The 25063-nt window shown below is 40.4% G+C and overlaps 2 protein-coding genes across 2 annotated transcripts in view; both read right to left on the bottom strand.

The window, feature by feature from the left end:
* Window positions 1-2073: 2073 nt before the first annotated feature.
* Window positions 2074-4858, bottom strand: il17c (interleukin 17c). The gene is made up of 3 exons (XM_086302431.1): window positions 4815-4858; window positions 4444-4679; window positions 2074-2838 (listed from the first exon to the last, which is right to left on the bottom strand). The coding sequence occupies exons 1-3, from the start codon at window positions 4827-4829 to the stop codon at window positions 2595-2597; spliced, it is 495 nt and encodes a 164-aa protein (XP_086158557.1). The 5' UTR covers window positions 4830-4858; the 3' UTR covers window positions 2074-2594.
* Window positions 4859-12624: 7766 nt separating this feature from the next.
* The window catches only part of zc3h18 (zinc finger CCCH-type containing 18), a 57318-nt gene continuing 44879 nt past the window's right edge, over window positions 12625-25063 (bottom strand). The window contains exons 14-19 of the mRNA XM_086299752.1: window positions 23779-23895; window positions 23262-23467; window positions 19173-19387; window positions 17455-17554; window positions 15507-15594; window positions 12625-13776 (exon numbers count right to left, since the gene is read on the bottom strand). Of these exons, the coding sequence (XP_086155878.1) occupies window positions 13566-13776; window positions 15507-15594; window positions 17455-17554; window positions 19173-19387; window positions 23262-23467; window positions 23779-23895 (937 nt within the window). The 3' untranslated portion in view covers window positions 12625-13565. The remainder of the gene's footprint in view (window positions 13777-15506; window positions 15595-17454; window positions 17555-19172; window positions 19388-23261; window positions 23468-23778; window positions 23896-25063) is intronic.

Here is a 25063-nt window from a genome sequence, read left to right as displayed (position 1 = left end):
TAAATAAAATTGAACTGAAACATCTGTGCTTCGGAAGCTTGATGCAGTCTCGAAACATTAGTTTCGAGCTTCCCATCCCTACTTTTAACTTCTTTTTTCCCCCATATTGTCCACTTTAGATATTGTGTTAGTGATTTAACCCTGGTCCTGTTGTTATCATTGGGGTTTTCTGGTAACAGCCGGCAGGTTTATGAAGTTTTGTGGTGGAAACTGGTGTGGTAGTGGAATTGTGTGTAGTCTGTCTGGTTGATTCCCAACTGAATTCATAGTAGAACCAGTGGACACGTTTCTTTGTTAATTGATTTACATTTTTTAAATACTCAATAGAGTTGCTTGTAGCAGCAGTTGAAATGGGCATTTCCGACTGCAGTGTTTGTCTTAACATTAAAAAGACTGACCACCTCTCTGCAGGGCAAGTAGTGTTGTCAGTACCAAAAGCTGAAAGGTCACAGTCTCGTGCAACAGCTCCTGATAGAGTGGTCTACACTGATATTTTAATATTTAGATTCAAAGTGATGCAGGAGAATGTTCTGTTTTACTGGTGTTGTACCTTACCTTCTGCATTGGTTCAGATCATAAAATGCTTTTCTAAGTAGGAGAGTAAGAGTTCCTCATCTATTTCTCTTACCTATGGTGTGCCACATTTGGCTCTTCTTGTTTCTATTATGTCTGCTCCCTCTTCTGCATATTCTGAGCACCTTCAAGGACATTTAATATCACTGCTATGCAGATGAAATTCAAATATACATCTCTTTTTAACCCCAAGATGTTTCTAAGCTGCTGATCCAAAATAATTTCTTAGACTCTCTTCAAAGTTGGATGGCTGACAACTTCCTGCAACTTAATGAAGAAAAAACAGAAGTTCCTGTGTGTGCCCTGACAGATTTCTGCCAAAGGTAGCTCCTTTGTCCCCTTACAACATTTGGTAAATCATCTATCAGGAACCTTAGAATTTTGACTCTTTGTTCATTCTTGATGTTCATGTGTAATCTCTAGTTTGCTCTTTTTGTTTTCACTTGCCAAGTTAAGTCCCATTGTGTCACGCTCTGAACCTGAGATTATTATTGATGCATTTTTTCATCTTGTGTAGATTATTGAAATTCATTGTTCACTTGTCTAAGCAGAAACTCCTTGGAACACCTGCAGGTTGTTCAGTGTGAGGGACCAAGCAGCCCAGGCACAGAGGACACAGGAAAAAATGGTTTTCTTTCTTTTAACCCTCAAAAAAGTTCAAAAGACAAAATTTAAAAACACAACTAGCAGGCCCATAAAAGAGGTCAACTAAATATAACTCTACAAAAAGTATTTTCCAGAAACTTAAACAAATCGGACACAACTTAACTCACAAACTGACCTAATTACAAAGACACAAGAGGGTAGCTTTTATGGTGGTTTGGCCAAACCATTTAAAAATGATTAATGAATTATAGTAATGAAGAAAACTGCAAACCAAACTAATAAAGTGAACAAATGGACTGATTTACCCATGTGTGGCTGATGCCATCACATTCAGAACACTACTGTGAGGCTTATTGTTCTAAGTACTTTCATACCTCACCATTGCTGACCCAGCTCCACACTGAATTCTGGGTCCATTTTAAGATTCTGTTTTTGACTTCCGGAGCTCCTCCATACATTCCCAGCAGCTCCTTGAAGTCATGTGATCAGGGACTACTTGTTTTGAATAATACGAGACTGAAAACTGGAGCTTTGCCACAGTGTCCCCCAGACTCTGAGATCTTGAGATCTGTGGACTCAGTGGTCTCTTTCAAGAGGCAGGTAAAAATGCATCTTTTTAGACTTACATTTGGAAATTTTTTAACAATATTAAAATTAAGTTCTGTAGTTTTTTTTTTCTGTTTTTTTTTATTGTGAAGCACGTGGTGGCTATAAGACTATAAGTGGAAATTCCAACATTAGAATAAATACTAGAGATGTGTTAACAATAGTAAACATGTTTTACATATTCAAATCACTGAAACCTACTGACACTGGGTATTTTGGAAGATTGTGTGGTTGTTTTACACGATCCAGTAACAGAAACACATACTCTTTTTTTTTTTTGAAATGCAGACATTTTCTTTATTTTGCTTCAAAGAAGCTAAACTTGAAGTCTTCACTAGACTTATATAGTCCCACTAGGACAAAACCTTGAGCATAAATAAATACAAAGTAGAGTAGCAGACCAAATAAATAGATCATTCTTCAAATACCATTTGAAGTTATTGTTATGTAACAAAACTATATAATAGCTTTTTTCAATGAGAAGGTCATCAATATGAATTAAATCAAGTAATAAAATACCCAGATTACATTTACTGCACTATGCAGGAGGAGTCTGTAAACAGAACTAAGAGAGCAAACATCTACAAAACATATTATTGATAAATAAACAGTAAATAGCTAAGTGTATAAATAGGCTTGTGTGACTTTTGAAGCCGCATTAAATATTCCCAGCGATGTTCCTTCTAAGTCACAGCCTGCTCACTATGAGCATGCTGCAGGACTTCACACCGCTGATTAGACTTGGTGCATTTCATGAACTTCATGCATTTTATGCGTGTCATGTGATAGCAGGTCTGGATGGTTCTCCCCTAGGAGCTCTGGGGTCTGACACAGGTACACCCCACAGCTACTTCCACATTCACTGGCCTCAGACGGTAAGTCTTCTTATCGTCACAAAGCTCCTTTTTGAGAAACACTCTGTTCTGAATGATGGGAACTGAGTTGTAGTCATAGTCCTCAATCATTTTATTGTCTTTGAGCTGGATGCATCCTGAACACAGGCACTGAGCACCAACATATGTCGAAGGAAAGTGATCTTCCTTGATGTGAGTTCTGTTAAAAACAAAAGAGGACTCGGTGAGCTACAGTTTATTCAGACATGTGGAGCGTGTGGTTCTATATGTCAGTAACAGCAGATGGTCTTAGTAAATACAGAAGCCCCGTCCAAAATGTTAGGAAAGCAATCCTAAGAACAGGGCACATTCATCCTGTGCTATTTTCTTTCTTTTCTTTTCTTTTCTTTTCTTAAAACAAAACAAACAAACAAACAAACAAACATCAAGCTGTCAACAAAATTTAATCAAACCATTCACCACAAGATGGCAGCGTTTGGCTTGAAGGTTTTAGCGTCATTTGATACAGAATTATACTATTTTGTTCTTTTGAAGTGACTTTTTTATCGTTACCTGAAGAGACGACTCGTAAATCTCATTTATTTATCTGTTTTCTGTTCTCTCCAGTTATGGTTAATGAAGACACAGGATGCAGTCATTCCCGGCATGTACCAAGAGAGCTTCATTCGCAGTAGGTGACGCAAGCATTGGATGAATCGGGGAATCCCCCGATTCATCCAATGCTTGCGTCACTTGCGCTGGAAGGACCAGCGCCAATTATCACTCAAGGCCAACTTAGCGACTTTGTCGCTATATTTAGCGAGTTTTCAGACCCCTTAGCGACTTTTTTTTTCTAAAAAAAAGTCTTTGAGTCTTTCAAAGACATGAAAGCGCGTATCGCTTTTACTCTCAACAAGCATCGGGTGCTGTAACGCAGTCAGTTCTTTTACTCTTTTACTCGTATGCTGTTTTGTGGATCACAAGGTTTAAAACTGGTACTAAAAACACACACACAAAGTAACTCCACCAGAGCGCCTATTTCGGGTCACTTTTGCCGGTCCAAGCCCGGGTAAAGGAGCAGGGTTGGAATTGTGACATTAAAAAAAACAATAATTGCTAAAAGAAATTTAATTTGTAGTTCTAAATAAACTCTAAATGCATTTAGGACGTTTTTTTACTCACTTTATATCTCTTCCACGATGTTATTTCTCTCTCCAACAACATAGGATTAGCATGACCAATTATGCAAATTAGGCGATGACGTCATTTAGCGACTTCTAGCGACTTTTAGGACAACCAATAACGATTTTCCTTACTGAGGAGTTGGCAACACTGCTCAAGGCACGCAAATAAGCTCGACTGTGCGCTGATTATGGCTTTATTTTACCGTGTAGCCGTGTGATCCCCGAGTTATTTATTCTCTTATCTGTTTAGCTGTTATGTCTCTTTCAAAATTCAAAACAAGAAGTTCTAGTTTCTAACTGCTGTTCATTTATATTTGCGCGCAGTAGACCGGTTTGTAATTAGCTGTTGTTAAGGATTTTACTACGTCATAAAAATGAAAATCGAGCTTCTAGTTTGCGCCTCACTCTGTGTAAAGGTTTGACTCAAGTCTGACGTGACAAAGACCCCAAACAAAATGTAAAGATGGAATTTTTGTAAAATCTCTTGACACTTTTTTATCTTTCGGGAACTTCTCTCACCCGCTGTTTGTGCGAGGTTAGAAAGGACTTTTATATATTTTTAAAACATCATTTGCTTCATATGCTGCGTGTTAAATACTGAATAACATCGGGATTTAAAATGTGCTCAGGCTGCTGCTTACACGAATCTCCAGGGGGACAGAGACCTGTCTCGCTGCTCATCTGACAGCGGCGTCTTGTAAAGTTCCAGGGGACAAGAGTAAGATGAGCTGCGAGCCGTTGTCCGCGGAGCCTCTGTGGGCCGCAGGTAGTGCGTCCTCAGCTTCCTGTCCGCCGCTGCCTGTAGCTCCTGGTCGTTATAGCACCGGAACATCTTGGACGACCACATGGGCACGATGAACAGTACGAAGATGAGAACCTGGGGAGACGCAGGCAAACCATGTCATTTCATTCATACAGATGTGAAAAAAAGCAGCAGTCTGGAGGTGAAAGCAGAAGCAAAGGGAAAACAGTGATGGAGGTAGCAGAGGCAGATGTCCCGCATTCGACTCACCGGTTTATAGTCCATCCTCCGACTCTGAGCTCTGTCTGATTCTTTCCAAGATTAACCGGTCGGTTCATGACATCCAGTCATTCATCTCTTATTTATGTATACAAAAGATGGGGGCGTGGGAGGGGAGGGGGGGGGGGGGGGTGCTTTAACTTCCTTGTTTCCGGCAGTGAAGCAGCTGTAGCACCGGCAGTAGGTGAGGATACTGTCATAGAGAACACAGACCTGGAATTTCTTCTCTCTCTCTCTCTCTCTCTCTCTCTCTCTCACACACACACACACACACACACACACACACACACACACACACACACACACACACACACACACACACACTGACAACTGAATCACCTGTGTGGTGCCTTTCACACCTTCTATTTAATGTTATAACAGTAAACATTAGAGAAACACAAACTAATCTTTCGAGCAGGGGTATCCTACTATCAGATTACTGTCGAAACAAATAAATGTTATAAATATTTATAGAAGATCTTGGTGAAGAATATCAGCAAACATGTTGTCACTCAAATGCATCTATAAATGTTTATACCTGCGCAGGGAGAGAGCCTCTGACCGAAACTGTACAAAGAAAAATCATCCCAGTTCCTGTGATGGTTGGGTGTAGTTAGGTTTTAAAGACATTGTAAATTACTCAATAGAGTTATTCACTTATACATTTTTAATTTCAGAAATTCACGTCCACACACTAGGGGGCACTACAGGGATTAAACAAGTGGGTCAATCCGACATTCCCGTGGGGCTATCCACACCAACTCACCTGGCGATAAGTTGTAACTTTTTCTTTTGAAGTTAATGCGACTTTATAAAATCTCAGAGCTACAGTAGACACAGTGGACATTTGTGTGATTCCCCTGAAGCTTAACCAGTAGCTTAATTTTTTACATGGGACTGAAACGTGTTTTTACTCTAACAAAGTCTAAATGATAATTTACAACTAAATTCTTCCTAAAGCTTTACAATGATAAATTAAAAATCCCCTACCGTAATGAAGAATCTTTATTTTTCTCCAATTATTAGCAAAAATAATAGAAAAGAAATAAATGAAGAAAGTTGACTCTTGCTATAGCTTTTAAGATTAAAAACCCTAAACATACACTGCTGATCCCAGTTCCTGTGAAGTGTCAGGCTACCATGCTCTGCCAGAGTAGCTTCTAGTACTGATTCCAAGTCTGACTCTACTGAAGGGATGAACACTATTGTTTCAAAAGACATTTCCTCATGTGGGTTTTTGATGATGCTGCTGGAGAGGACTTTCTAATTTGTCATAGCTGAGCTGAGATCTGGTTGTTGTCATCACCTTTTGTATGCTATGGATGTGTGCAGTGTCATCCTGGAAGAGAACACTCGCATCAGGACATACAGATGAGGAAAACCCTGTTAGCCCACATCTGAAATTCAAAGTTTTTGTCAAAAAGTCTTTTAATTTTATTTAATTAATTTTTTTTGTTTTTTAACAGAGCAAGGGATTTTCAACACAGAATTTCTAAACATAGCAGTTTTATTTAGAAAGCATAAATTCCTCAGTTTCATACTTTTATTAAGACAAAGCACAAACCACTGCTGTGCAGTGAAGTTCTTTAACTTTGTAACGTCCAAAGCTTCTAAAATCAAGTGAACACGCTTTGCTGACACCCTTCTTGACAAGGGGAACCACCCCAGTCTACCAATCCAGAGGCCCTGTCCCTGACTGTTGCAGTCAGTGTTGCAGAGGTGCGTCAGCCATGACAGCCCCACAGCATCTAGAGCCGGGTGAATCTCATCCATTCCAGAAGCCCTGCCACCATGGAGTTGTTAGCTGTCTCTGTGACCTCACCTCCATTGATGGACAAATCATTCCTTTCACTGCCTGATATAGTTGGGGGAGTGGTTGAAGGAATAATATCTGGAATGACAGAATAGTCCCACCCCCAATATACACAGTGTAGAGAGGAAGCTGCTTTTTCTCCTGAATTGTCTAAAGGCTTACCAGAACCACTTCGAGCCCTGCTCAATTGCTTCACCATATTTGTCGCATTCTGCTTGGCCTGCCAATAGCTTCCAGCTGCCTCTAGAGTCCCACAAACTAGCCATGCTTGATGGAACTCCTCCTGAAGCTTAGCAGCTCCTTTCACCTCCATTTGGTTTGAGGATTACTGTCATGACAAGCACTAGCTGCTTTGGAGACACGACTCAGCACAGACCCAAAAGCAATGGAGATGCAGAACATGGTCCATTCAGATTCACCGTCCCTAATTTCCCTCCCTTGTCCTGTGTCTCAGGGATTCTGACAGTTAGTATGATTTATGATGATTCATTCACATTAGCATATTACAATGTTGCAATCAGGACTTTGTAAGGCACAATAATTAAAACACTTTGATCAGTTATTAAATAATTTATTTAACAAGAACTTAGAAGTGAACAACATAATGTTTAATGATCCACATTTCACTGTTTACTACTCTTTGCATCTGGGGATTTTATATTGTTCTGTCTATGTGAGTTTTTATGCTTAAATTGTTTTTTGCTAATTTGAAGTCTCTGATCACCATGTTGCTTTTTCCTTTGTAAATGCTCCTTAAAGATTGGTATTTTGTCTGTCGCCGTGTTGGGTAACCAGGAGTGGTAGCAACCTTGGTTAGCAAGCGGCATTCATAAAATATGCCGGTACAACACCTAGACAGACATACTAAGTTCTGAGCAATCTTCTTGTAGTGTCTGTACTGCACAGCAAGACATATTATTTGTCAGATAATTCCATTGACAAGTAGAACTGGTCATGCCCATGCTATAAAATTGGGTATTTAACACAGGAGTCTATGGAAATCAACTTACTTTTTGAGAGTAATTTAAGTTTATGCCACCTCCAAACTGACTTCAATTACTAGTCCCAGAGGTTGACACATGCACCTACCCTTTAAGCTTCAGTACTAAACTCTGTCTAATTATTCTTAGTAACATAAAAAAGAAGGCTCCCTGGAGCTGTCACTGTTTGGACCTCTAATAAATAAGGTTCTATCCAATCACAACCAACAATGAAAGCTCCTACATTCTCCTGTGTATTATGCTGATGTTATTTCGATTTCCACAGTTCCTATTTGCCTCGGCACAAACACTACCAATGATGTCTTCTTGTTTTTCAGGAAACGTGCAATAAATGTAAGAAAGCACCTGCCAGCCTAACCACAGTGTCCAGAGAGCACATGGTACCATGCCGTTATGTCCATGTAGATTCCACTGTTCCCCTTTCTTCCCTCAAGGACATTCAGTGTTTTCAAACAAACCCCTTTCCAACACATGAATTATAAAACAAAACAAAACAAAACAAACAAACAAACAAACAAACAAAAAAAAACCCCTCCATTTAAACTTCCCATTAAAATATGTAAATATAACAAGTCATTATATCTTGGCATGAATGAGTGTCAACAAGAAAATGGGAAACTATCACTGCCCTGCCCCATAAAAGTAAGTGTGAAGTATCTTCAGTGAATATTTTTGCTCGCATCTTAGCATCATCTCCTTCTCATATTTCCTCATATACTCTTATGACATGTCATGAATGCTACTGTAATAATTGTTATTATTACCCAAATAGTAAAGACAGTAGAACAAGAAAAAAAAGTATTCACCGTCACCTTCTCCAGCTGACCTTGTTGCTCGTGTTGTCAGATTTGGCACGAGTCACTTTTTCACGAGTTATTTTGTCTTTTGATGTTGTTTCTGACAATTAACTATATCTACTCTACAAGAGTACTCAAAATTTGTTGTATTTTGCCTGGGAATCTTACTGTCACAGTGTCTGACCGCATTGGGGCATTTTGTCGATATGCTTGCTCATTTATCAACAGAGGGGAATGTCCTCTTATCTGCACAAGTGTTTCAGGGGCATTTGCAGGTAACTTTCCAATGGTCATTCTACTTAGAGGCCATTCAACATCCCACATAGCAAGCAGGTCTGGCCCGGATCTGGTATCAAGCCGGCACTGCTGGCTGACTTCTGGCATGATAAGGCGTATGTCATCCAGATATGGGCCAGGCCTGGCATAGATGGCACTGTCTATGTGATGGCATGCCACATCTGGCTCGATTGTGATTCGGTTTATGTGGCCCAGTCTCATAGAAAACAGGTCTGGCCCGGATCTGGCATCAAGCTGGCACTTCTGACTGACTGGTGTCATGGCAGAGTGTATGTCAACCAGATGTGGGCTAGGTCTGGCAATGATGGCACTATTTATCTTCCTATTTTAGTTAGAAGACCCAAATGTCATTTTGCAATACTATACTGCTATAGTAGCCAACGTTTCAAATGCAGGTTTGTGAGTGTACACTTTATCCAAAACCTAGTTAGGGTTTACTCGTGTTTTCCACTGTGTGGCTGTAGCTCAGGAGGTAGAGCAGGTCACCTACTGATCTGAAGGTTAGTGGTTCGATCCCTGGCTCCTCCAGTCTGCATGTCAAGAGTGTGAATGTGTATGAATGTAGTTAGGAAGCACCCAGTTAAGAGAAAGTGTGTGATTTGTGACTGTGGCATATTGTATAGAGTACTTTAAGTGGGAGACTAGAAAAGCACTATATAAGATTAAGTCCATTCACTGTCTGAACAGTTTCGTCATGTTCCAACACATGTTGTTATTACATGGCTTGATTAAGGTACACATTAGGATGACATCTCGGACCAGCACAGGACCACCAGTTTGTCTACAACTGGCCCGTGGCTGCCCACATATTGCAAAGAATGACGGCCCTTTGGTGGCCAGAGGTAATCCACACATGGGCCAGCACAGGATCTCCAGTGTCTATGCAACTGGCCTTGTGCTGGGCCACCAAAGGGCCGTCATTCTTTGCGGTGTGTGGGACAGATCTGGGCCATACCAATTTTGCTATGTGGGATTGAAAAGCTTTTGCAGATGCAAACGTGAATGTCTCTAGACATCTGCAAATTACAAAGAGCCAAAGAGACTTCACTACTAGTGCCTAGTGACTTCACTAGAGTTGGCTGTTTCACTGACTTAATAATCCTGTCTGCACTCATTTAAGTTAATGTTATAAATGCAGGCCTATATAGCCAACCTTGCTGCATAGTTTGGCCATGCACATTATTATTACTGCAAACATTAAAACATCTCAGCTGGCAGGCACTCAGATCTTAATGTAAATGTTTGAAGTTCATTATGTTTTCAGTTTTACAACCATTCATTATATATAATTTGCTACCAGTTCTAAACATATTATTGCTATTGTGAATTTTTAATTGACGATGGTTAGTATGTAAAACAATGAAGAATTAATTGTAGACTTTAGTAATGACTTAAAACTTGACAAAAGACTTTGGGGTCTTAACTTTGGACTCATAAGTCATGATTTGAGAGTTAATATTTTGATTTGGGACTTGATCACCTTAACTTGTGTCCTCTAAACAACAATGCATGACATCACCCTTCAGACAAACTTCAAAGAAGTATAACAGGAATAGCGAGTCTTCTGTGGTGTTGGCAGCAGTCCATGTCCAAAAACAATATAATATTTGCATAACAGAGATGCAGCCAAGGAGACTCACAGGTTAATATGGACATCCATCAGCCTAAATCCTTAAATTCAATGACAAGTCATAACCATGTTGGAAGCGTCACTTACCTGTTGGCAGATTTGTTTGTTTATTGTGGTCTGGTATTTCCCCTAAACTATGTGCTCTGGGTGCTCAAAGTAGTTCCTATTTATGACTTCCTCCAGGATTATTTCTTGAGTCTGTAGGCAACTTTTTCCCACGACTGCAAAGTTGATGTGGTTCATTTTTCTAAAATTTCTCCAAAATTGCAATAAAAGTGTTTCCACTACATGCCAAATGGGGTGTTCAATGTTAGAGAGTTGTTTATTCAGTTATGTCGACGTTATGGAAAACTAAACAAATTTTTTGGTTCAGATACAGGTCACATGTTTGGAAGAGGAATTCCTAAATGCAAAACACTTCATGCATCCAGAAAATACCCCACATAGATCACATAGCTTTGAATATATCTATCTATCCACACACACACACCTATCTATCTATATGTATGAATAAATAAAATTCCCCTCTCTCCCCTGTGGGCGGTCTATCCTTCAAGCTCGAGTCCTCTACCAGAGGCCTGGGACTTAAGGGTCCTGCGCAATCCGGTGCAGTATCTTTGCTGTTCCCAGGACTGCGCTCTTCTGGACAGAGATCTCCGATGTTGTTCCTGGGATCTGCTGGAGCCACTCGCCTAGCTTGGGAGTAACCGCACCAAGTGCTTCGATTCCCACTGGGACCAGTTACCTTCGCCCCTCACATCATCTCGAGCTATTGATACTTCTCTAGCTTCTCGTGTTCCTTCTTCCTGATGTTGCTGTTATTCGGTATCGCAACATCTATCACTACACTGGGATGTCGTGCTTGGAGAAAACTCCTGAGTTTCTCTGATTGTCATCCCCTATGTAGCCAGTGTATCAGAGAAACTCATGAGAGTTTTCTCCAAGCATGACATCCCAGTGTATTTCAGACCCAGCAACACACTCAGACAAAAACTGGTTCACCCGAAAGACAAAACTCCAAAACACAAACTTAACAATGTGGTGTATGCTGTACAGTGTAGTGAGGATTGCCCAGACCTCTACATTGGAGAGACCAAACAGCCACTTCACAAGCGCATGGCACAACACAGAAGAGCCACCTCCACAGGACAAGACTCAGCAGTCCATCTGCATCTTAAGCATAAAGGACACTCTTTCGAGGATGCCAATGTTCACATTTTGGACAGAGAGGACAGATGTTTTGAAAGAGGAGTGAAAGAAGCCATCTATGTCCACTGTGAGCGACCATCTTTGAACAGAGGCGGGGGTTTACGACACCAACTCTCTGCCATCTATAATCCAGTTTTGAGATCCCTTCCCAGACGCCTTTACGCCCACTCACATCCTGGGCCATCTGACCTCAGGAATTCGCATGATAAGGTGGGGCCAGGTTTCACAATGAACACACCCGAAACCCTGGCTGACTGGGACCCACACCCGTTTTCACACCTTGGCTCATGTAATTAGGTAGAGGATCATCAGGGGGTTCTTTGTCCCTCTTTGGGGGGACACTCCCACTGGGCTTAAATCTGGGACTCTCCACCATTTGACTCTTAGAACTGAAGAAGCTTCTCGGATGAGAGGTGAAACGTCTTCAAGCAACTTAAAGAAGTCCAGACGCTTTTCTCTCCAAGCTCCTTAGACTATGATGACCTGGATGACTGAGAACCTTCACAGACATATGGTGTACTACCAGTTAATGCAGTACACCATAGTGTTTGCATCTATCCAAAAGATCGACATAGCCAATGTGACATCAGTCACTGGTTGTTGCACGACTGGCCACTGGCGAAGTTTAGACTTCGATTACTAGGCTCACTTTTCCTCCAGCACCAGGTTTTTCTCTTTGTAGAACTGGTAGTTGCTGAGAAATTGCAGTCAGGACCGCAGTGGTGACTGACACTGCCCTGTCAAAAGCAAAACTATGATAAGATCAGGTATGACCTCACTGTGACCTTAGGAGCAATGCAACGGCTTAACAAAGAAATCGATAGTGACTTTATTAGAGATGGCAGATGGGAATTTCTCAACACTCAATTGTGATGGTTCAATGCTGTGAATAGATTCATGATAATGCGCTAGCTTAAAAAAACATGGACGTTCTTAACAAACATCTGTATGCTGTTTAAATTGAACAATGCCCCTTTGAAATTATTATACATTACTGTGGATCTGTACTGTAACACATTTTCTTTTTTCAACAGTCGACAGCACACAAAGGAACTTGTCTTATCAAAATAGTTTATTTAGAGGCTTTTCTCACAAAAGCAAGACATACGTTGTCTCTAAATGTTCCCATTCCACCTCAGACTCCTCCAACAAAAAATGTGACAGAAAACATTGTTTTATCACTTAAGAGCTAAGAAAACAAAACGTTGGAATTTTTTAAAAAGCAGTACTTCACATCAATGTGGTTTATAATGATATGCTTGAAAGGTTCTGAGCTGTGAAAATGACCACTATCCTAAAACACAGCAAGGAGGCGAGGCATTGGTTAAAGAGGGAGCTGGGCCGAGTATGGATGCTTGTGAACTTGGAGATTTGTACAAAGAAACGCTCTGAGGTCCTGTGGGCTGTTGGTACCCTGTAGAGCTGAGCCAACAGTCACACCACTGCACATACAGGAAAAAGGAGAAAAAAATGCAAGAACAAGACAGTAAAAGAGATAGAAACGGCTCAGTGTTCATAGATCTATTATTCACCACACCATGAGGAAAATGCTTCCATTCTAGTGAGGGAACAAAGTGAGCAGCAGGTAAACACAGTACCCCTTTACTATCCTGTCTCTGCATTATGAAGTCTAAACATATTGCACTCCATTCCTGAGACGTCCCTTTCCTTGCCAAATGCCCAGATGACCTCTTCTATTTGTGAGGTAATATGTGGCTGAGACATTAAAAGGATTTTAACGGGAGCAAACTCGGGAACATGGAAGTGATCAATGTTCGAAAAATGAAGCAGAGCCCATCAAGCCCAAGGTGGTTTTTGTGGCAATTACTTCCTGTTCACTCACACAACAGCCTTTATAACCAAACCATACAACATTTTTACATGTCCATTGGAGATTTGAGAAAAAACAAAACAAAAAACAGTCCACCCTGTGACCCTCATGGTTGCCCAGGCAGACTTTGCATGTGGATGAACAGGTTAGGGCTGTGCTGCCATTTATTTGGCAGGAATCTTTGCTCGTTTACGGGCGATGGCATCTTCCACAGCCTTCAGCTGTTTCAGAAGCTCCTCGCGCCGGGACAGCGTATTGCTGGGTTTGCTAGAACCCGATCCGGCACCCGATGCTGGACTCGGTGTGACCAGCTTGGCCGATGGAGCTGCTGGGCTTTTCCCAGATGATTTGGGAGGTGGAGACAGAGGACGTTTTCTAAGAAGACAGACAGAGTTAAGCGTTATAATTACCAGCCAAGTGCAAATGAGAATACATGACTAAAAACAGGAAAAGAATGTCTGAGAGCCATTCCCTGCATTCACTACTTCCACTGCTGAATCAGCCTTTGTTTAACAACACTTAAGTTAGATGACAGCACACATCATATCTTCTGTTTTAAACGGGATGTTATGTTGATTCATCAACTATTATAAACCCATTCAGTGTTTATCTACATCTGGGTCTGTTTTAACTGTTAAACTCTTTAATCCTAGTTGTTAAAGCTAGTTATCCACTAACTTTAGTTATAACTAGATCCCTGCGAGTTTCAATAAGTTCAATATAAAACTTTGTCAGCTTTAAAGTAATTACATACAATTCTTAATATCACATATTTAATAGGTTAAATATAGAATCAACCAACCAAAATCAGCCATCTATGAATTAATCTTTTAACATTACAATGATTCAAATACTTTTTAGTCTTTAGACTGCTAACCAAAGTAAAGCAGTTTAAGCAGTAATTGTGAGCTAAAAAAAGGAAAACGCAAACAAAAAAAAAACCTCTATTTGCATATCAGTCAATGACAAGCAGAAACAATTCTCAGTTTTCAGAAACTAGAAGCAGTTTTGTGGAAGCTTTTTTTTCATTTCTGGTTAACTGTGCAGATTGAAAACAGCACCTGCTGAGCATCTAATGAACTGTTGACACTGTCCCTGAACCATTTTAAAAATCTTTTGATCAAAAGCCTTTTGGTAAATTAGACTACTGAACAATATTGATATTGTTTATGATACTGGCCTTTCAGTTAATTAAACAATTACTACTATTCAGGTATACAAAAGTTTAACAATGCCTATAGCATAGTACAGTATTTGATGCTTATTCACCACATAGTAAAAATGATTACCTTTTGCATTTGGGACTGTTGGTCAGACAAAACAAGGAAATGGAAATTGTCCCTTTGATCTCTCGATTTTCACAAGTCTGTTCAGAGTTTCACTAAGGCAATTCCCTGGCCCCAACATAACCCTCTCTGTTATTTCTAACTCATGTGTGTCTGCTGACATGCCTCAATTTTGCTCATCAGCTACTGCAGGCTAAAATAGTTAACTAGTGTATATGACCCAGGTTAACCTTGCTGTGTAGCTGGTAAAGTAAACATTACTATCTCTTCATGTTGGAAAAAAACAAACAAACTTGCCACTGTCTCTTCTTTTTGAACTTTCCTATTTCCAAAACCAGGAAACAACCTAACGGGAACATTTATACTGGATGTCCAAAGTGGTATGACATGAATCCATACATTATTCATAATGGAAGTCACAATGAGAGTTTCATGGTGGACAAAACAAATTGTTATTTCAATTCTCTCATTGGTTCTGCCTCTGTGTTCAGTACAGTTCAGTACAAAACAGGATGCTTGATAACACAACGGAATTATTTCATAGAGGGGATTTTGCACAAGAGACAATGCATTCTACAACACGTGCAGGGAAGGTTAACTATCTGTGGCCTGTTCCTCATTTTGGCTTATGAAGTTTGCCAGACCACATGACATGACAGACATGTGTTTGGCCTGAGTCACCATGATCACTGCTGCCTATACAGAGGCTGTACAACATAGAGAAAGGTGATTTAAGAAATTCCACAGTTCTAGCTGAATGTCTTTGTCTTCAGTGAAGGTTTAAAAACCACAGGCCTTCAGCAACAATAAGCCACCAACCTGTCTCCCTGTGGGGGCATGGGTCGCCCTCTGGGTCGATCTATTCGAGGAGAAAGTGGGAGTCGGCCAGGTATCCTCTTATCGCGGCCTAAAAAACACCAGATTAAGAGATAATGAGGCAGACGGACTAAACTACATTTAAGCTTTTCATATGAAAACAGTAGGGGTGCAACGATACACAAAATTGATGGTTCGGTTCGATACTTTGGTGTCACGGTTCGATACTTTTTCAATACAAAAAAAAATGTTCACGCCTTTTTAATTTGTCATTTATTAAAATTATAAATATATATTTTAACTCAAAAGTACAGTTTTTAAATTTAATGTTGCTGAAACAACAAAGTAATAAAAAAAATAAATCTGTCTGATCGAGAAATCACTCATCTTTGGAAAAGAGTTTATTACAGAGAAATGTCCCTTTCCAAAATAAAAGCTATACTATACGCTTCTTCTGGGCTATATTCTCAGCAGCATATTAAACATATCAGGTCCCCATAAGGAGAATCATGTGCTAACGGCTGTCTAAATGACTCGGGTAAAGTTTGTAGCATGCATGCTTGTTGTTTTTGTCTGCTTCCACTTGTCTTTGCACTAGGGTGATGTCAGAGTAAATGTGCAGTCATATTCGTTGTGTTCCCACTAGTGCTGTCAGCGTTAATCTGAAATGACGTTAACGCCACAACACGGCAAATCTCCGTTAACGTGTTACCGCGAATCACCCCGTGCGTGGGGCTGGACGGCGTCAACACGTTAACGAGCTAACTGCGCTAACACACTAGTTCCCACCCATGTAATTGAGCATTGCGTGGCACATCCAACATACTGTTTTACTTTAGTCCATGAGCTTACCTTCAGGGTCATACGTCACATGAAGACCAAAACAGTTCCAAAGGCCAGATCTGAATGAGGGTGGGGGAGGTTCAATTTGCCATGTTGCAACGAGCTTAGCTACTGTCTTGCTAGCTTGTGCTGCGCTCAGTGGATCTGCGCTCGACAATGCAGCCTAGGCGGAGTAGTCGAACGCAGATCCACTGAGCGCTCAACACAGACAGCATCGACAGAAGAAAAGTTGCTAAAATAAATAAAAAATGTTGTATTGTTCATACATATGCGTACCGAACCGAAAGCACTGTATCGAACGGTTCAATATCGATACGAGTATCGTTGCACCCCTAGAAAACAGGTGCAATTTTCTGGAGCTAATAATGACTGGGCATTCGGGGGGATGTGCAACGATGTGTCTTGTCCTGACTGTTAGATGGTGAACCAGCCCGGCATTCCAAAAGCACCTTCATGCCCATTACTTCTAATGGAGGTCCCTTTTGAGTGTATGGACCTCATTGGGCCATTTCACCAGAGCGCACAAATCATGGACTTTAAAATCTTATTCGGTTGCTCCACCAACCCGTCAGTCTGAGGGTGATAGACGCTGGTCCAAAGAGATTTAATGCCCAATAATTCGTATTGTTCTTTTAGTGTGAGAGACATGAACAGTGTGCCTTGGTCAGTCAGTATGTCGGGGAGATGACCTGAAAACTGAGCTTGCACTACACTCTTTAAAGAAATGGTGCGCAGCGGCACTGCTTCGGGATATCACATTGCACCAAAACTAATACAACGCTAATACAAAGATTTTAAAGTCCATGATTCGTAATTTCATTCATGAAGGATGAACGCAATTGGAATCGCTGGTTAGACCCTCTGTTGTTTACAGGTTCCCCAGTTAATGTTTGGAGTTTTATACCAAATTGAAGAAAACTGGAAGGAAGGAATGAAATTCAGTATGTTCTGGACCTGAGAGCAAAGCTAGACACACTGAGTAGGTTTTCCTGGGAGAATTTGCTCCAGGCGCAGGAATGTTGGCAGCTCCTGTACAACAGAGGGGCTAGGCTCAGGCAAATTTCCCTGGGAGACAAAGTGCTTCTATTTAGTCAGTCATGTTTCTCACCTTTGTCTGGAGACATAGCCATTCTTTTGTTGAGGGGGGAACCTGGCCTGTCTTTGTCTCCAGGCAGGTACCGCTTCCTGTTGCCTTTGTCTCCCTGCTGCTGAAATTGAACAATTCAAACATTCAGGAAAAATTACAGAAACGCAAGAAATGGGTCCATACTGGAATGGAAATCAAGCTCAAGTAAAGAGTCAAGTTGTCTATTGTTTCATGCAAAAATGCAAATAAACTTGCTGAGATGACACTTGCTGGGAGCATAGATACTCTCTATCAGATACAAGAGGAGTGATTGAAGTTGATCAAATTTTTAGGTTAGTTCCTTATTAAGAATGAAATTTGTTTAAAATATTTTCATTAATTTATTCTAATTTTAGGATTTAAACCACAGGCCCAAAAGTGCCACTACTTACATTACGGTTGGAGAAAAATCAGTGTGTTCAAAATGTAAATTTTAGGGTAAATGTGGAGCTCTTCAGTGTGCAGGCTGCAGATCTTTGGCTTTTAAAGAGTTGTTTCAATTCTTCTGATGAGTTTCAGCCAGGATTTAATTCATCATAGCACAGAAACAGCACTAGTGAAGGTTACTAATCTTATGGCCTCTGACAATGGACCGGTCTGTGCTTGGTTTCACAGTACCACCTGACACCACTGAACATTATACTTTGGAGACTGTAACAGACAGTGAATTAATTCAATATTTATTTATTTTTGCGTATTTGTTAGAAACATTTTTTATTTTATTTTCCTTGAACTGCATACTGTGAAGATGAACGTACTTTCTTCTGTTTGGTTACAATTGGCAATGAGGTGCATTCAGTGTGTCTCTGTTAGTTTGAGTTTCCATGTAAAACGTGATAAAACAGGAATTTATGTATGTACACTCGTATTTGCTGCGTTAATCTTGGTAACAATGTTTTGTTTTTTTTAAACCATGTCTCACGTGATGGTGTAAATCATTTTATTTTCACTGAGTATGTGAGACAGGCTAAAAGAACATGATTGTTTTATGCTTAGGAAACTTGAGATTTCTAAATACAGTTGCTTTCATTTTTTTTGTCCTCACAATAACAATGCTGAGTGATCCTGTTGGTGAGCTTGGAATAACTGATCTGTAAACAAAGAACTTCTCCTTGTGGTAACTAATGGCAGTAACAGAGACTATAATACACCATTTGGTTTAATGGTAATGCATTCCACCAGCTTGAATCATCATTTTTTAGATAGATTCCAGTCTGTAAGCATACTGCTTTTTCTTAAACTCAAAAGCTAAGTGACAAGTTGGTCAAGATTCTTTTCACGCTGTACATACTTTCCTTATACATTTTTAATTAAAAACATTGTATACATTCCATTTATGATGGAGATGACACCCAGTTATGTTTATCAAGCCAGATGCCACACTGATAAAGGTTATAGTTGGGCCTGGATCAGGCGACCCTAAACCATCTATTAGTTATGCTGCAAAAGGTTTGTGTTGTTGGTGAATCTCCATGATTCACAGAGTCATGATGTCTATTGTGTTGATGCTAGTATGGATTGTCAGAGTGCGTCAATAGAGGCTAATTTTCACTTGTATAGATGTCAGAAAGTACATTTTCTTTAAGGACTTATTATTTTGAACATTAAAGGTTCACAAAAAGCCATTAGAAACAAAAAAGGTGAGGTTTTCTGATTGAGATAACCAGACTCCTTTAAATGTAAGAAAGCAGAATATTAACCTTGTTAAGCAGGGTGAGCTTGATGTCTCTGTGGGAACTTGAACTGCCATAGTTTCCAGGGGGGCCCATGGTGCCAGGTGGAGGATGTACTGGGTGCCCCCCCCTGTTACCAGGCCCTGCTCTGGGCAAGGGATTTCCTTCTCTGGGTGGGGGACCAGACTGGTCAATCTTTCTTCGATCTTCTCTGAAGGGTTCATCCTTTTTCGATGGTCTTTCTTTAATGATGAAAAAAGAAATATGAGAATGTCATGTGTGCAGACCCAATGTCTGATTGAAACACATGAGGACTTACACGTAAGCTCCCAGTTTATCAAACCCCACTGAGCAGTCCTTCCCATTAAATCTAACCTCTCTTCTGCCTCTCCTGCAATGTCTTTCTTATCTTTCTCCATCTCTGAGTGATTAGTGGAAGCTAGCTAGCTTTCTTTTCTCTCTCTGTGAAATATAGCAGCTAGACCTTTAGCTAGCAGTACACTGTGCGACAAACTGCACACAAACAGTTTGTGTGTTTGCTGATGTTTGTTGAGCTAATTGCTGCTCTTCAGTAGCACTAGCTAGATGCTGAAGTACCACAACCGCAATTTACGGAAAGAGCTGTCTCTATTATCTGAGGTGGCAGACGTCTTTTAACTCATTCACTGCCATTGACGTCTATAGCCGTCAATTGCAGTGAATGAGTCAATGGGTTTAACTCATTCACTGCCAATGGCTGGCAGTGAATGAGTTAATATCTGTCAGACAATGCTCAGGATTTTCCTACAACCTGTTGTGGCTAGTGCTATATCCTCTATGCCAGGGGTTGGCAACCCTGGGCATGTGTGCCACAGCTGGCATGCAAAGGGTTAACTGATGGCACGACCATAGCTGGACTGGCCATCAGGCATACCGGGCATTTACCCGGGGGGCCCATCGTGATTTTTTGTTTTTACGGGCCGATGTTTTTTGTTTTTTTTGTAACGTACAAACAATGAAAGATAACTCAGTTGTTTGGTGGTGGCTATGGTGGAGCTTTCACAGAGGCCAGCAGGTGGATGAGGGAAAGGGGAGGCAGGAGGAGAGCCCTGAGGCAGCCGCCGGTCCGAGTATCAGGTGAACTAAACTTCAGGTAAGAAGTTATGACCTGCAGTCCATCTGTGTCAGATATAAACCAAGTTTAGCTGGAGTTTATTTTTGTTGTGCTGACTTTTTACAGTCAGTTACAATAACTCATATCGCGTACTAGCTAGCATGACAGAGTTTCTATACAGCTGGGTGGGTGCTATGATGTTACTGATGTTGAACTTTATTTTAGTCACAAGGTTAGTTATTAGAGTTGCCAACCTTTCTGTAAAAAATGGAATCGTCCCGTATTCAGAGAAAATATTACGCGTTTCGTATTGAGGTGAGAAGGAACACAGTTTCAAGACACAAAGCTGGAGTTATTCTGTGTCTTTGCTGCACAGCTGCCTCGTCTTCTCTCATCCTCTCCCCCTCTCTCTCCTGTTGCTACTTCAATCATGACACTGATCAGTGATCAGCTGATCGGCTTTTCTGTCTTGTTTTTTTTAATCACCCACTTTGCGCTAGAAAGAGGAAACTGCCGGATGTCGCGCTAAACAACAGCAGCACGTTTAAGCTTGATCAGTTGTTGTTAGAATTTATTTAATATTAATTTCTAGTATCAGCTGATGTTTGCTGGAGCCACAGCTGTAAAAGCTGCTGGTCATGATACCGGTTTGGTTATCTGGTGAGAGGGAAACATGAAGATGAAACCAGGAGATGTCCTTACTGAATCATCAGAGCTGTGATGGAGAAACAGGTTTACCTTTTAGGTGACATGAATGAGTTGAAGGGAAGTTATGAACTCTTTCTGAGAGACAAATAACACCAGGATCTGTTTCTAAGTAGCTGACAGCTGGTGACTGTGCAGGGGCGGGTCTAGCAAAGTTTTGCCAGGTAGGGCATTAACAGGGAAAGGGGGGCACAAAGAAATACGTTTCTTTCTTATTCTCATTTAAAATGTCTAGCTTTTAATAAATGATGATCAGAATCTTACAACCAAAGTTTTCGTGATGATGATGTAAAATGTATAGAAATCACACATATACCAACAAGACTACATCACTGTCACAACAGTGTTTGTTTTCATTCAAAGGCTTTATGGCTTTTCCTATAATACCTGGTGGGCCGGTCTCTAGTCAAAATGCCCGGGCCGATTTTTTGTCCCAGTCCTGGGCACGACACGCAGTGAATTAATCTGAGAGGGTGCATTAAAAAAAATAAATGGCGGTGCACATCGCAAATTAGCTCGCATAGACACATTAGTTGTGCTGCTTCTTAATGATGGTATCTTAGCTAACAACCCCAACTACCAGATTCAACTTGTAATTGGCTAAAAATAACTTAGCCTACCGGTGAGAGGGACGTTGCTAGCTGGCAGTTTTTTCAAGCGATGTTGAAATTTCCACATTCCGACACTTCAAATGCTTCAGGAGCTGTTTGCTCAGCGCAGCATCAGCACCACGGAAATACACGGATACAGCCAAAGACTTGAGACAGAATTCACAATGCGTTTTCAGGACTTTCAGGTGTATGGACCAATGTTTTCTTTTCTGATCAAACCAGAAAGCTTTAATGAGCAGCTGGATTTGACTCGCATTAACTGGCTGGACACAGAGGACATCGAAATGCAGCTGATTGAACTGAAAAGCTCGACTCTGTGGGTCAAGATTTGCAGAACTACGAACACAGCTGGAATCTACAGCTGTGCATGTTCATGGAGCTGCATTTTCACCTGCTGTGCATCACTACCTAACAAGTTTAACTGTCTTCAGAACATTGCAGAGGCCCTATTGACAGTATTTGGCTCTACATGTCTGTGTGAGCAGATTTTCTCTCACATGACTGTCCTCAGGTAGCCGTCTGAATGGTGGACACTCAGTGACCTATTTCTCTGAGTGGGAGACCAGAGATCACATTAACATGTGTATCCCTGTATTAACAAACATGCCATATTGGCCCAGTTTATTTTTCTTATCATTATTGTGAGGAGACCATAAATAGCATTTGCACTTTCTGTTGTATTTGCTGTTATGGAGTTCTTGTTATGGATAAAAATTGTCTTTTTGTGTTTCAAAATAGCTGATAACTATTCGATGATAGCTGCCAACATCTGCAAACAAATACATTTGTATAAAGTTGTTCTATATAGTGTGTAACTGTTAATATAGAGCATTATTAAATTTATTACTAATGCAATCATATTGACTTCTGAGGAAATTGTAGATGGCACTCATCATCAGAAAGGTTGCCGACCCCTGCTCTATGCTGTTGCAATGCTGGGGAAGCAGGTTGAGGGGTCACAGATGCCAACAGACTCATTAAACTGATCCACAAGGCCACTAGCATTGTGCGGATGGAGCTAGGGTTTCACAAGATGATGTCATAGAGGTGGATGTTGTACAAGATAAGGACAATGCTAGACAAAGAGACTAAGATGACCTAAATGTGCATCACAGCGTCATAGGAAATAATTTCTGCCTGTAGAAATACACGCCCATAATAGGTGAGTGTACTTCCTTTTTACCTTGACTGTGTTCAACTAAATCTTTTGTCTCCTTTCAACCATAGTGTTTGTTCTGGCCTCATCTCTCTGTGCTCTCCTTCTTTCCCTCACCCCCCAACTGGTTTCAGCAAATGGCTGCCCCTCCCCGAGCTTGTGTTCTGCTTGGGGATTGTGTCACTGGGGTTTTTCTGCCATTACAGGTCTTTGCATCAGACTGTTGTGAGGAACTGTCAGCTACATAAAATTGAACTGAATTCATTAATTCCAGTTGTATTTAGTAGTAAACCATTTTTTAACGTTAAGACCAACCGTTTCAGATTTAATTTCGAGCTGTTAGATTAAATAAAATTATACTTAACAAACCTTGCTTAAAATTAGACGTATGAATATGGGCTACGTAAAACTGAGAAAGGTCAAACTTTGGGAAGAAATTGGGGTTGAAAAGAATCAATCTGTTATGTCCAGCAACACTACATTTATGTTTGCATGATAGGCTGTTGGGTCCTGTGTTCCAGTTGAATGGGTGTTAGGTGGCTTGTACTAACCCCTATTCTTGTCTCTTCCATGTGGGGACCGATCGCGTGGAGGCCCTCGCTCCTTGCGAGGGTGATTTGGTGTGGGTGAGCGTGAGCTGGCAGAGGATACTGGGCTGGCCAGGTCGGCATACATGTCATCTGAGTCTGCACTGCGTACAGAGCTGCTGCTGGATGACGCTGATGACACAGACGACACGCTGCTCACACTAAGTGATCTGCAACAAGAATTGACAGGTTGCCCCGTGAATACACAAAACACCATACCCAAACACAAAATACAAAGCTTGAACAACAACTGTCATACCTGGATTTTCTGTAGGATTTTCCAAGAGAGGCAGAGCATGAAAGCAAGAGAAGAGAAAATATAAATTACTGAAATATAAATTACTGATATTAGGTTGCATTGCGAGTAAATACAGATCAATAAGGGCCAAGGCAACAGATAAATAAGATATGATAGTAATAATAGTACTCAACTCTTAACTGGCAAAATGCAGTACTCAGGACAATGACTGTGAATAAGTACCTGGATTTCCTGGATCCAGAGTGTGATCTTGAGAGGGTGTTGGATGAGGATCTAGATCTGGAGCTGGAACCAGTATAACTGCTACCACTTTCACTAATACTCCCACTCATAGTTCTCCTGCAGCACATACAGAGACAGAGCTAAGAATGCAAAAAGGTTTTGTTTTTTTCTAAATAAACGAAAACCAGAGTAAGACAGGAATTTATTCAGTAGCTTTCACACAAGCAGATCATCACCAAAAAAAGAAACCTGAAGGAGAGTACATGCTAGTACATCTAATTTATTATTGACAAATGTTCTCTTGTTAATGTTCATTCTGGGAGACTTATCAAGTCACCACCCTCATTATCATCAAATAAATCATTGCTCATTGATGTATTTTTCTAACTAACATGCTGGATAATCATATTTGCAAATGATGTCAGTGTAGCTGCTGTCAATCGAAGCTCCCAAAATGAAGACCAAAAGTAATTTTTCAATGAGATTTTAAGGATTTCTGTGAGCAAGTTTTAACATTTTTGTGCGCAGAGTTAGGATGGAATGGCACAATGTACAGTGCGAGCTGAAATGATCAGAACTGATTATAATGCAGAAGTCTAAGCCCATTTTAAAGGAAAATAGCTTTTAGTGTGACTGTTTTTAATGTTGCTAATAAGGGTTATAGAAAGCAGACTAATCCTCTAGAACAGGGATGTCAAACTCATTTTACACCATGGGCCACTTACAGCTCAGTTTGATCTCAACTGGGCTGGACCAGTGAAAACTTTTATGAAGAAGTTGAACTACACATATAATCCCTGAGATATCTAATATACGAAAAAGTGCAATTTCAACAGTACATCTCAGTTTTTCAACATGATAAAGAAATGCTGTTTTTTAAGATAAATGAAAGAAACCTGTCAGTGACTCTTTGGACTTAGATTGTAATAAATAAATGTGTAAAATTCCAGTGAAGGTTCTGGTAGTTTATTCTTGTAATGATAAAACAAAGGTTCTGTTAATTCACATAGAATTTCCTTGTGTTAATATTATTATTACTTTACAACAAACAAAAATGTATGAATGACCATTAACAAGGTCTTTATCAGTAGGAAAAGCTGTAAAACCTGTGAAAATGGAGTCAAGGTTATAATTGGCCATTTTTGACATTTATATTTCACCTTTAAAAACTGTTGCCTCGCCTTGTTTGCTGTCACTCTTTTCAGCACAACCTCATAGCTGACTTTTTAGGGGTTTTTTTCTTCTTCTTTCATTTTGACATACTGTTTTAGCACAATGGACATAA

This window comes from Aulonocara sp. 'chitande type north' Nkhata Bay, linkage group LG7, assembly GCF_057382095.1.
Source record: "Aulonocara sp. 'chitande type north' Nkhata Bay isolate Kocher_YH1m ecotype deep benthic linkage group LG7, A_spYH_male_GT1.1, whole genome shotgun sequence".
NCBI classification, from domain to species: domain Eukaryota; kingdom Metazoa; phylum Chordata; class Actinopteri; order Cichliformes; family Cichlidae; genus Aulonocara; species Aulonocara sp. 'chitande type north' Nkhata Bay.
The sequence above is the reverse complement of the archived record's forward strand: the minus strand, read 5'-3'. Positions and strand labels throughout refer to the sequence as shown.

Coding starts and splice junctions, on each gene's coding strand:
- il17c (XM_086302431.1), bottom strand. Junction 2,839..4,443: donor CTGTCCCCCTGGAGATTCGT/GTAAGCAGCAGC, acceptor TGTTTTTAACAG/AACTCACATCAAGGAAGATC.